General features: G+C 40.0%; 1 protein-coding gene across 1 annotated transcript; it reads left to right on the forward strand.

Moving 5' to 3' along the window:
• Positions 1 to 584: 584 nt before the first annotated feature.
• tbx22 (T-box transcription factor 22) lies at positions 585 to 6,244 on the forward strand. The gene is made up of 8 exons (XM_077578463.1): positions 585 to 723; positions 946 to 1,147; positions 1,866 to 1,967; positions 2,144 to 2,318; positions 3,510 to 3,674; positions 4,220 to 4,284; positions 4,492 to 4,577; positions 5,721 to 6,244. Exons 1-8 carry the CDS (start codon positions 585 to 587, stop codon positions 6,242 to 6,244), a joined length of 1,458 nt encoding a protein of 485 aa, XP_077434589.1.
• Positions 6,245 to 13,462: the final 7,218 nt, after the last annotated feature.

The raw sequence follows: 13,462 nt of genomic DNA on the forward strand, positions 1-13,462 counted from the left end.
CCACACCTCCGCCGACTACTGAGAATAAAATAATGCAGGCCTACTAATGAATAATTTAATTTTGCCTTCAAATAAAAGGAGTGGTTTGGGGTGATCAACCAAATCAACGTGAGAGTCTGCGGACTTGGGAAACGGTTTTAAAATGTAGGCTATCGATAAAATTTAGAAGATGTGATTCACCATTTAAATCTCTAATTAGACAGAGAAATAATAAATAAATAAATAAATAAATACATAAATAAATAGAGGCAAAGGGGAGGAATGCGCGCTGGATCTCCCCACCCACTTTCTCCTGTGACGCACAGCCGACGGAGGCAGAGAAATTAAGGAAGACCTCTGAAACGAATGAAGTGGAGAGGGGGATAATAGTGAGCAAGGGGAGGCGTGTCAACAATCAAGGACTTGGATGCAGGGGAACATCTAGGAGAACACATGGAATGGAATCGGATTAATTACGAAGCGCCAAGGACCCGAAGCGAGAGGGGGATCGCAGCTCCCTGCTGTGCTGAGGTTCGGCAGCGGCTCCTGAATGAGCCGGGATACGAAAAGGTGCAAAGTCAAGTTTTGGGATGTCGTCGGGCAAAATGCAAGGTCTCAGTTCCAAGGCGCACGCCTTCTCCGTCGAAGCGCTGGTTGGGAAACCCTGCAAGAGGATGAAAGTGTCAGAGGAACTTGTCTTAAATTCACGTGGACACACTGACACTGACGCAAGCATCTTCACCGGTGAGGAACATATAAGAATGGATTTATTTCTTTATTTTATTTTAGGCCTAATTTAAGAATAACTGAGGAAAAACCTGCAGTATTTTTTGAAGTGTTCAAAATTTTCAAATCAACGTTCAAATAATCCACAATTTTGTCAAAATATTAATGTTTACCACTATTTAAAAAAAAAAAGTCTTAAGTGCCTACGCGCAATTAAGGAGTAAAAGGTTTCGCTTACAGGATCAGCCGAGTGCCGGCTCACCCATGAGACAACTAAAGAGGATTTTCAGGTGACGGAGGCCGAACCGGCCGGGTTATCCAGCAAACTCGAAGAGAGTGAATGCACTCCAGAGAGAGAGGTTCGTGTTGAGCTGCAGGGCTCAGAGCTCTGGAAGAGATTCTTTGAGATCGGCACGGAAATGATCATCACCAAAGCTGGAAGGTAAGATGCTATTTTGATGATAATTTTTTTTTTTAATTAAATAAAATACAATAAACAAATAAATACATTAATAAATAAAAAGCATACAGTATTTGGCAGATTAATTGACGAACATGCCAAAGACACAGACCCACCACAAAATAATAGGAAATATAATATTTTCTCAATAAACAAATTTGAACTGTCTGCTTGAAAAAAAAAGACATGACATGAAATATTTTGTAGACATCTTGGTGTTATACAATTGGTGTACATCGAGTTTGAAACAGAATTGAATGTGCATGACACAAAACTGAGATTTTTGTCGTCATTTAAAGTAACAGTGGCTTTTTGCAATTTACAATATGAGCTAAGAGCTAAAGGTAAAGTTTTCACATCAAATTAATGATTTCTCTCTCTCTCCTTTTTAAAAAAAAAAACAATTTTTACCAAATGCATGTGGAACCGGCCTATAACGGCATCTGAAGTCGAAAATAAACCCATATGTTTTTATTTGCACTACAATGAGTTAGTGGGCTTTAACTGAAATCTGGGTTCCGTTAATTTAATTACCGAGAAAACAGGTCATAAATCTCGGGAGTGCTGATGTCCCACACAGGGCCCCCGACCTGAACCTTTGATCTGAATTTGGCCGTTACAGAGAGGCACAGAGAGGGATAGGAGCACGATATAAACCACTTAAAAATTGCATTGAAATTTCATTTTTTCCCCCCCATAGGAGAATGTTTCCATCCGTTCGTGTCAAGGTGCGGAATCTGGATCCATGCCAGCAGTATTACATCGCAATGGACGTCATGCCAGTAGACTCGAAACGTTATAGGTGTGTTTAATTGTATTTGATAACGTAAGCTTAGGCTACTCCTACAAATGTTCTATTATAAATGTAAGGCAGCTACAGAACACCGAAGTCGATTTATGTCATAAGTTGCCAACGTATAACAACAAAAGTAAAGGTATTCATTTTAAAACTAAAATAAAGCTATACACCCCATATAGGTATGTTTACCACAGTTCTCAGTGGATGGTAGCAGGAAACACAGACCATTCGTGCATCTCACCCAGGCTCTACGTGCACGCGGACTCACCGTGCGCGGGAGAGACGTGGATGCGTCAGGTGATCAGCTTTGACAGAGTTAAACTCACCAACAACGAGATGGACGACAAGGGCCATGTAAGTAAACAGTGACTTAACGAGAGAGCCAGGTTGCAGTCAAATCTGGTTCTTTTTTCGTTGTGCAGAAACTGAAAATTGCGATAGTTAAGATCTCTCAGTATTAGTTGAATTTAATCCACAACATTTTGGAGTAAAAATAAACACTGTAAAAAAATCTTCATCCCAATTAATATAAATATAATCTTGAAATTGTGCTGCAGGAGAATCATAAAAACACAGCATCACAATGCTTCATTTCCGACACAAAAGCTGTAAAGTGTTTCATTTGGCTTAGCACTGCGTTTTATTCTGACAAATTTATACTGTGTTGATTTTCATGTTGGTGAGCCGAATAACCAGTAGTTTTTTTTTCTATCATTAAGAAAGACTTTGGTCTTCTTTTATTTATTTATTTATTTATTTTATTCTTACACCTTTAATGTAGGGATGCGAAAAGAAAATATGTTCATTGACATTTGCATTTTAACATACAATTACATCCCTAAATTACAATAAATGAGGAAAGACGGAATTATAAAATTGGGACAATCATACAAGTGCACAATAATCAAACAAATGCAATTTGGGGAGTTAATATGTAAGGACTCAAGCCAATGACTTGTTACAGTAGAAGCTACATTAAATAAATACTTTCATGAATAAGTTTATTATAAACCATAAAGAAAAAAAATATTAATCTAAAAAGATCATGACCATGCATGAATAAGATCCATGTTTACTATTTTCTTTGGTAGGACTGCAGTTTTGGGAATTTACCAACTAGAATAACAGAAGACAATTAATAATAGTTAATAAAACTGTTTAGCTCAGAGGAGTTTTTATTTATTTATTTGCAGCATACATAGATACATTTCGTATAATATAGGAAATGTGCTCTTTACCATGAGTTCAATGTTGATGCCATATGTGCGATTTTGTTTTGTCTGGCATGAAAAAGTAAACAGTCTGTTTTGTATATTTTTTCTATTTGTAGCATTCCTTTTTTTCTAAAATGACATGTTTAGACTATTGGTTAAGATGGCTGATGACATCACTTTAACTTTTAGGAAAGTTTGATGGGTGTTTTTTCCCACAATTTTTTTAAACATGGTTACAGCCATGTTTGGTGTGTTATTTGCATGTTATGTTTAAGTTACAGAAAAAAAGAGCTGCTACTATACTGTATAATAGCGCCTTCTCTTGATGCAGATAATTCTCCAGTCCATGCACAAGTACAAGCCACGCGTGCACGTTATCCAACATGACCCTCGGATGGACTTGTCCCAGATCCAGTCGCTGCCCGCTGAGGGAGTGTTCAGCTTCTCTTTCCCAGAAACTGAGTTCACCACCGTCACAGCCTATCAGAATCAACAGGTAGCACTTGCTGAAACAGCATGATTCTATTGCCTGCTGAAATGCTCTGCACGGAAATTAAATAAAAAAGTTTTGAGCAACCCAGTTTGATTAACAATTTGAAAAAAAAATACAATAAAATCTCATGTTCCCATGCCAAATATATTCCAAAAGCAGATGTGCCTTTATTATGCTGATTCAGTCAGCAGTTCTGCCCTGACCTCACAAAATTTTAATCTCAACATCTTGAAGGTGATGAGGCTCACATTCACTACTGTTGGTTACTTTTCTTCACTAACAGACGTCCACCACCAGGACTACCAGCCATTTTCATCAGTGGTCACTTTTACAATTTATGATGGTATTATTACAAAAAAAAATAGCACACTATGACTGGGTTGCCTGTTCGGGTCCAATGCCTTTTAAGACAGTGAAAAAAAATCTCCCTGAGAACCATACATGACACAAAGGAGTAGTAGTCCATCCGCTGGAGAACTCTGCCACTTTGTGTGTTATTGTAATCATTGATCCTAACTAAACACCTCTCCTCCTCATGTCTGGGCAAGATCACAAAATTGAAGATCGACAGGAACCCATTTGCCAAGGGCTTCAGGGACCCGGGAAGAAATAGGTTCGGAAACCCTCGCATAACATCAACACATGTTACAACTGCAGAAAACACTCCACAACTGGGCCCAAGAGAGACTTTAAGCTGAACCACCGAAACGAGATACTACATAATACCCTGAAATAAAATTGGCATAGGCAGCCAATATTTAAATACCTTGTATTAGGATTTTCCGTATTTCTGTATCATTATGTGTTTGTTTTTGGACAGGGGAGTGTTGGATGGTTTACTGGAGTCTTACCCTTGGAGGTCTCCTCTCAGCCTGGACTTCAAGCCATTTGCCATACAGCTTCAAGGTATCCGTTGCTTGCATTATTTCTTCTGTCCAGTTCTTCAAGGCTGTCTTCCAGAGGTGGGCTATTCCGTCTCTTCGTTGGCCCATCATTGACGGATGCACACAATTTCGGCAAGTGCTTTATGACATGAAGCCTCATAAAAATACACGGAATGAGAAGGATCGTCTGTACTCACCCTTATTGAGGTTTCACATCAGAAAGCACTCACTAAAAATGTGGGCCCTTTGCCTAAAAGTAGGCACACAGTAAATTCCGTAGAGTAAATAAGACTCTATTTAGAGTGGGACTAAATAGATTCAGTTTTAGAGTGATATTTACACTTGGAAGAGAATAAAATAAAGAATTGAAAGAAATAAAATAAAAGTCAATCAAGGGTTGCTGAACAAACGCATGAACTTTAGCATGGGATATAGGAAATCTACTTTGTCAGCCACGCAGCTCCTGTGGTGTGTCACTCGTCACTCGTGTCAGCTGGAATTTTCATAAAACAATGTTTTTGGTCTCTTTGAGATAAGCAAACAGTCGGAGGAGTACTGCTCAGGTGATATAAGTCTCCAAAATTGAAGGTCATGAGTTAATTCCTCAACCCTTCAGTGGCTTTTTTTCCCCAATTCTTTATTTTACTTTCTCCCAAGTGTAAATATTAGCCTACTCTAACACTGAGTCTAATTGGTCCCACACTCTAAAAACAGTTGGATCAAAAATTAACCCAATGGATAGCAAAAAATGGACCAATTCACTTTATGGGTCAATTTGACCCAACTTTCTTGAATGTTTTATACAAAGTGACACGATTTTTAATATAGACCCAAGTAGAGGATCGGTCCATTTTTGACTTTTTTTTTTAGAGTGCACACTCTAAAATAGTTACTATGGGTCAAAAATTAACTGATGTCCGGCTGTTTTTAGAGTGCACACCCTAAAAATAGTTGAGTTAAGTCAAATTGACCCATAAAGGGAATTGGTCCATTTTTGATCCACAATTCGGTTACTTTTGACCCAACAGTTTTTTAGAGTGCATTCTAAATTAGAGTCAAATTTATTCTACAGAATTTACCGTGCATCCGTCAACGATGGGCCGACAGAGAGACAAAAGTGCCCACCTCTGTTGTTTTCATTCATGTTTCTGGCATCTGCCAACAGGGAGCTTGGGGTCCCCAACCAGCATCGCGTGCCCGCTGAAGAGTCTCCTGCCCCTCTCATCTTCTTCGCCCTTTCTTTCACTCTCTACGCTCTCCTGCCAGGACAGTGCTCTTCACACTCTTGCACTTCCATTCTACGGAAAAACTTTGCCCAGCCCCGCATTGCCCAGCAGAAGCTTCTCGGCCGTGGGAGCAGACAGACTCAGAGGCCTGTCACCAGTGTCGCCACTAACAGACCCCTCGCTCTTCTCGATGCTGCAGGGAAAGAAAGCTCACAGCTGTCGTGATCCAAGTTTGTCTCGATCAAGCCCCCCATGCTTGATCCCACTCCCCAGCCATTTCAGTCCTCAAGGATCTACTTCCTCTTTAATGCCTCATCTCTCAGAAAGTGCTGGCCCTTATTGCCTTTACCGCTATAGCCTCCCCTTGAACCCTCAACTTACAACTATTTCCCAAACAACCAAACCAGCTGAAGACAACCTGCGGCAACCTTCATGGCATCTGGCCGCCAACCACCGTCTCTGACTGTATCCAGCCCAAGGAGAGTAGCAAGCCAAAGCTAAGTGTGCTACAGCTCTCTGGGTGAAAAGCAGGAGGAGTCAATACAGAGCTGCCACTGAAGGAATTATCTGTATTTAAAAAAAAAAATTGAGCGTCTGTGATACCGACCTTAACGAAACATCAAATCCAAAAGAAAGCTCTTCGAACTGTACTCACTCAAAACTAAAACCTTGCACCTACCCAATAATAATTATGTAACCAAAAAAATCATCTGATATTCAGTTGTCTATGTTAAATTAAATGATAAATACTCAATGTATATTAGAAACATCATTCAAAAAATCTACATTTTAATTCAGTGAATTATTGCAAAATACAGTTCAGATATATATTTTTTAACATGTTATAAAATTAAATTCTTAGAGTGGAAAAAACTATCTTTCTCTTGTGAATATGTTCTGCAACGGAGTTTGTCGTTTTACAGTGCTGTGAAAAGATTATTACCAGAGATGAGCATACTTCCAGTATACTGACGACCGCCTGTTTTGCTGACGAATGACGAATAATGAGAACACTTTTTTATTGAGTATTGAAGTGTAATCTTTTCACTAACCGAGTCAAGTATAGACGGACCTCTCTGTCCATCACTTACCAATGCCCATTTTGTTGATGATTGACAAATGACAGACTGACGGAATGCCCACCTCTGTCTGTCGGTCCAAAAATGGCCTAGTGGCAAAGGTGACAGAAGTGTGATGAAAATAAAAAAACGGACTGATGATGACAGAAGGGTGCTGACAAATGACGGACCACCAGCATTTTGTAAATTGTTACCCCTCTTTTGAATTATATACAATATATATATATATATATATATATATTATATACTTAATTTTTTAAGATCATCACACAAATGTAAATATCTGACAAAGATAAAAAAGACTTAAAATGAAGTTTTGAAATTGTGTGTGTGTGTGTATATATACTATATATATATATATATATATATTACAACTATTGAAAGCTATCTGGATCCATGTGAAAAACTAATTGACTCCTTGTTAAATCTTGAATTAACTGTGTCTAATCACATGCAAAAAAAAGACAGCTGAGTTCATTTTCACCAACCACACGCACATCTGATTGATTACCTCCAGACCCGTTCAATCAAGAAATCACTGAAATGGAACAAAAAACTACAATAAAATGCCATGATTCAAAGAAATTCAAGAACAGATGACAAATCAAGCAATATACATCTATCAATCTGAAAAGGGCTTGTAAGTCATTGCTTTAGGGCTCCAGCAAACCGCGGTGAGAGCCATTAACCACAAATTAAGAAAACATGGTACAGTGGTGAACCTTCCCAGAAGTGGCCGGCCTACTGAGATTATGCCAAGAGCACAGCGACGATTCAGTCAGGAGGTCAGAAAGGAATTCAGGACATCTAAAGAACGTGCAGGCCTTCCTTGCCTCAGAGTTCATAACTTAACAATGAGGAAGAGACACGGCGAAATGACATCCATGGCAGAGTTTCAAGGTGAAAATCACTGTTTACCTAAAAAGTAAAAAAAAAAAAAAAGTCTCGTATTAATTTGGAAAAAACAACAACTGAATGATTCCCAAGACTTCTGGACAAATTTTCTATGGTCTGCCGAAACAAAAGTTTAACTTTTGGAAAGTGTGTGTCTCGCTACACTATACTGCACACTTACACAGCATTTCAGAAAAATAACATTATATTAACAGTCAAATATGGTGGTGATAGTGTAATGGTCTGAGACTAATTTGCTTCTTCATGACCTGGACAACCTGTTGTGAATAATGGCACCATGAATACACTTTCCCAGGAAATCCTGAAAGTTTTTGATCTCCAACTGAAGCGAACTTTAGATTCTTCAGCAGGAGAAGCATCAAAAAGAGAAGACGCAAGTCAACTTCTGAATGGCTTGAAGCATCAAATGAAAGTTTAAGAGCGGCCTCGTCAAAGTCAGGACTTGAATCCAATTGGCATGACCTTAGAAAAATTAACAATTCTGCAAAATATCTCTACAGAGATGTGAAAGACTCATTGCCAGTTGTTGAAAATCTAAACTTGTTTTGTTGCTGCTGTTACTTTTCCACACAAGCCCAGGCAGCTTTGAATAGTTGTTTTCTCTTCACCATTTAAAAACAACATTATGTTTACTTAGGTTATCTTTGTCTGATATTTCCATTAAAGTGGGCAACTTGAGCAAATAAGAAAAAAATAAATAATTTGAGACGAGGGCACTCCTCTAAAATAGCCGTGTCATCATTGTTGTAGTTACTAAAACTGTTCCCGAATGGCCAGTAAAGGAATACTTCTGCCTTTTTTTAAATACTTTCAGAACAAGATATGAAGAAAAGTCTGAGCTGGCCAGATCGGTCGCTGATGTGACCATTCCCTGATTGGTCTCATGACTCACACCCCTCCCTCTGGGAATCTCGATTTGCGCAAAGCAGGGGAAATGACCTGTTTCCCGACAAACGCTCATAGCCAAACAGCAATTACCTTGTCATGGCCAAGCATGACAGTGAGCTAATGCTTGCTGGACGTGGAAATAGCAGGAAGACGTTAATTGAAGAACTCAGGCAGGGGATTGCCTGTGTTTGAGTGAATGGTCAGGTGCGTTGCTATCAAACAGCGTGCCCTTTGTCTGCACACGCATGTAATCTGGGCTGATATTTGATACCGTCTGTCATTTCCACGTTTGCCTACGCAGGACAATCAGTTTTAACTCCCAACTAATTCCTGATTTTTCAATTAGACAAATTGCTTTCATACTGGGAGAGCTGAACTTTGCACCTGCCTCCAAAACATTCAGAAATAACACACATAGACACGTGCGCGCACACACACTCATAAATTGTGAGCACCTGCTTAGTCGTCAGTACTGAAGGTCTTTTTTCATCATATTTGGGACATTTTCTTTCGCAACAAGGTGAAAAGACAGTGTAATTTCTTGACACTTTAATGGTGCTTATAGATATTAAGACTGAGTAGCATAGCCAAAGATCTTCTCTTTTGTTATTTAATGAAACTCAATACACTCCGTTAATAAAGGGAATGAACGTGAATACTGTATCTAGGTAATTTAAACTATTCCTTGTTTACTTTTACTTTTCTTCTTCCTGCTAAACTAAGATACCTGGGCAACTAGCTGCTAACCTCAGTTGTGTATTCTGGCATTGATTTTCTTTTATTTCAACGTTCCACAATCATTATAATCTGTCAAATAAACTCAATTTCTTTTAAAAGATGTCTAAATTATTGTGGGAAGACTGTTGAAATGTTTTACCTGTATCAAGAAGGAACCTGTTTGATGAATTTGCTTGCTATCATATGATATTCTTGAAGATGGCAACTAAAACAATAAGGAAACTGCTGATTCAACTAAGTAACAACACAGGCTAGGAGCTTCCTGGACTGGGCTCGTCTGATTGACAAGGAGTGAAGGGAGAGAAATTTGACCCAGAAGTAATTTGCTTCCAATCATGTGAAATGGCATCCTGAAACGGGAGAAGCCAGTCTGGAAGTGTAAATATACTCTGCCTTCATTAGATTAACATACACTTCGCTCACACACACGCCACATACATGCAAGTTATCGTCTAATAATAGCTGCTGTGTAGTGTCTCACAAGCTCATAGATTTACACATGCACTTCAGTCTGCCTTATATTTGGCTCTCTAAATCTTGTTTACACTTGATGCTATTTTCTCTACAAACTTAATAAAATCTGGTTATTTATTGGCTCAGATTATTGAACGTGACTGACCTCAGCTGTAAAGTTTTGAGTGAAAACAGCTGTGGCTGAAATTGAATTACACTAAGTGAGTAATGTGAAAAGCAAGGGCAGTTTAACAGATATTAAGTGCTCTTCAAGAGACAAATCAAACAGAGGTGCTCCTCCAGGATAGTGAGATTGATGCTATCTTTTCAGATGTTACAGCGCTCATCATGGATGCTCAACATAGCATTAGCAGGGGTAGGACTCAGCATGTTGCATGAGAAGGGCTTACGCATGCTCCTAGTCGAAAATCAGCAAGTATGGTGTGTGTGCGTTTGTGTAGAGAGAAGCGCATTGGCATGTGCTCCCTGACAGACCCTCGTCTTACAGGAGCAGAGGTTAAATGATTGTAGGACAAACAGTTTAAACACGTGGCCCTGCACCTGGCTTGCATATGTGTATTTGTGTGTATGTGCATGTGCCTGTGGAGCTAACCCAGCACTGAGTCAAAAAGGGACTGAGCCTGTGCTGGGTAATTTATACAATGGGTTGAGGAATTGACGCTGTTGGTACAAAAAATGTTCATCCAACAAGGACTAAACACGACCCGTAGTAATGAGTTAGTTACAACACGCTGCACATTGTTGATAATGATGATGTCCACCCTAACCGGAATTCTAATTCCCATGTCTAAAGTTAGCAATGTTTTCTAAGATTGCTTTTCAATACACAACACAAAACTGTCTAAAATGATGGCCAGCTTCAGCCATTCAGGCCACTTAAATCCAATTTTCAACCCAAAAGAATTAACTCAACCTTGGGTAATAGTAACCCATTCATCCATCCATCATCTACTGCTTATCCAGGGTTGGGTCGCGGGGGCAGCAGCTTTAGCAGGGAAGCCCAGACTTCCCTCTCCCCAGCCACTTCACCCAGCTCCTCCGACGGGATTCCAAAGCGTTCCCAGGCCAGCCGAGAGACGTTGTCCCCGGAGCCTCCCGATGCCCGAGCCACCTCAACTGGTTCCTCTCAACACAGAGGAGTAGCGGCTTGACACTGAGTCGCTCCCGGATGACCGAGCTTCTCACCTTATCTCGGTGAGCCCGGATACCCTGCGGAGGAAACTCATTTTGTCCGCGATCTTGTTCTTTCGGTCACGACCCACAGCTTGTGACCATAGGTGAGGGTAGGAACGTAGATCGACCGGTGCACCATCCGAACAGCCCGTATCAGGGGGCTTGGTACCCCTTACTCCCGAAGCACCCCCACAGGACTCCCCGAGGGACACGGTCAAACGCCTTCTCCAAGTCCACAAAGCACATGTGGACTGGTTGGGCGAACTCCCATGCACCCTCGCGGACCCTGCCGAGGGCGTAGAGCTGGTCCACTGTTCCACGGCCGGGACGAAAACCACACTGCTCCTCCTGAATCCGAGATTCGACTTCCCGACGGTAATAGTTGCCCAATTTTCTCAAAATCCACAGCAAACCACTGAGTGGTTTATGAAACAACCAGTTTGTTTTTAGTGTGCACAAACTAGACAAGCCCAAAAAATTATGGATGTGGTAACGTTTTGAATCGATGAGCCCAAGATTACCAACATGATGGGAAGGCTTAAGTTTGGAAAAAGTAAGAATCTTCTTATGACCCCACTTCTGGTATGGGATTATTAATATTCAATGATGCACTACATCATATCATCATTTTGTCCCAAAACAAACCAAACTCAGATGTGATTGGTTGTTACCTGAGATCTGAACAACTCTGATGCCATTTTTACTCGATAGCAAGTGGCAAAATGGCCGCCTTCTGAAATTGATAAAAACTGCTAGATTTTGCTGCTCAGCAATATGAACCAGAATACCATATTTAGACTAGTGATGCTGCATAGAACATATTGTTAAGAATTTTTTGGGGTTGACTTCCCCTTTAATTCATTCACTCCCAGCCATTTTCACTGAAGCAACCCCCTTCGCTCCTGGCTGTTTTACCGGATTTAAACTGATTTTGCAAGGCCCACACAATATTGTGTTCTATTGCTATAAAAACATGGTACATACCAAAAGAAAGATTTGAGTCTCTTCTTTCATCAGGAAAAAAAGTATATTTTTATGTTTCCATTTTGCAGCAATTAGCATTAGAATATAGCTAAGTTTCATCATTACTCACAAATCCGCTAAGAACTGTGGAGAAATCAGGCACTGGTTGATCTCTTATACTCTGCTGCCACCAGCTGGCCGTTTTTATAACTACTAACATTGCTTCACCCGTTTTCTGCAGTTCAGAGGCTGCATCAAAGCCTTCTGTATGCTCTAGCATTAAAAACAAAACAAAACATAAAAACGTATAAATACGTCTTTGGGACACCTAAATCATTTAAAATAGAACATATTTCTATGTTTTTGGGAGCAAATGAGTTAATTTCTCATGGGCTTAATTTTGTCATTGAAGTAAAGGTTTTGTAACTTTTTATTAAGTCTTATTCACAGTCCATTTGAAATGTATCAGTTACAATTACTTTAAGTCATATGTCAGACCCAGGTGTAAATATCAAGCAATAAAAACAAAAACTTGATTCATTATTGCACATTTGTCTTGCAACGTCAAACTCAAATGTTTTCAGTGTACAAAAAAATAAAACAGGTGACAAATAAAACTCAATAACTGAAAGAGGGTGACACGGTTCAGAGTTTGTGTGTTCAAATCCGGGTTTAGGCCTTCTTTTATGGAGTTTGTGTGTTTTCCCCATGCCTGTAGGGGTTTTCTCCAGGTACTTTGGTTTCCCCTAACATTCCAGAAAACTTCATGGTAGGTAGCTTCATTGAGTACTCTAGATCAATCGTAGTCAGTGGACCATTTTGGTACCAGACCTTACAGATTGATTGAAAAAAAAATGTAGCCGAATGTTAACATTTAACTACTGCCTGGATGGGCCCAACAAAAATTAACATATAATTGCATGACACCCATTGAAATGCATTTTGGGGGGATGATCAATACAGTATCTACAAACGCACACATCTTTCTTATGAGTGAGGACCGTTTATGTTTGACATGGCGCAGTTTATGTGTGAAGCAGAGAAGGACGCTCTCTGGCATGACTTTGATTGAATCCAAACTCCATATATCAAGTCTGTGGAAGACCAGAGATATTCCTTTAGCCTATCATGGATAAATCATTGGGCCCTCTATTTGCTTCCTGTGTATGACAGGTTATCACTCGGGGAAGCGATACTGAAAGGTACAGCAGAAGACTGAACGAGAATGGTTCATTCTGGGTGACGTATCAGATGGCAGGTTAGGGGACGGGGTGAAGTATATGTGGTGGCAAGAAAAGCATGATTTAATGTTGGTGGGGATTCCTCTCCTTTTTCTTTTCTTTCATGTAAACCCAGGGTCGACCTGCCTGCTACCCCAGATGGTGCTGTCTGTCTGCGCTGCCCTCTACAGGATGTGCCCATCACAAACCCACGACTATCGGCACTCACTA

This window comes from Vanacampus margaritifer, chromosome 10, assembly GCF_051991255.1.
Source record: "Vanacampus margaritifer isolate UIUO_Vmar chromosome 10, RoL_Vmar_1.0, whole genome shotgun sequence".
Lineage (NCBI taxonomy): Eukaryota > Metazoa > Chordata > Actinopteri > Syngnathiformes > Syngnathidae > Vanacampus > Vanacampus margaritifer.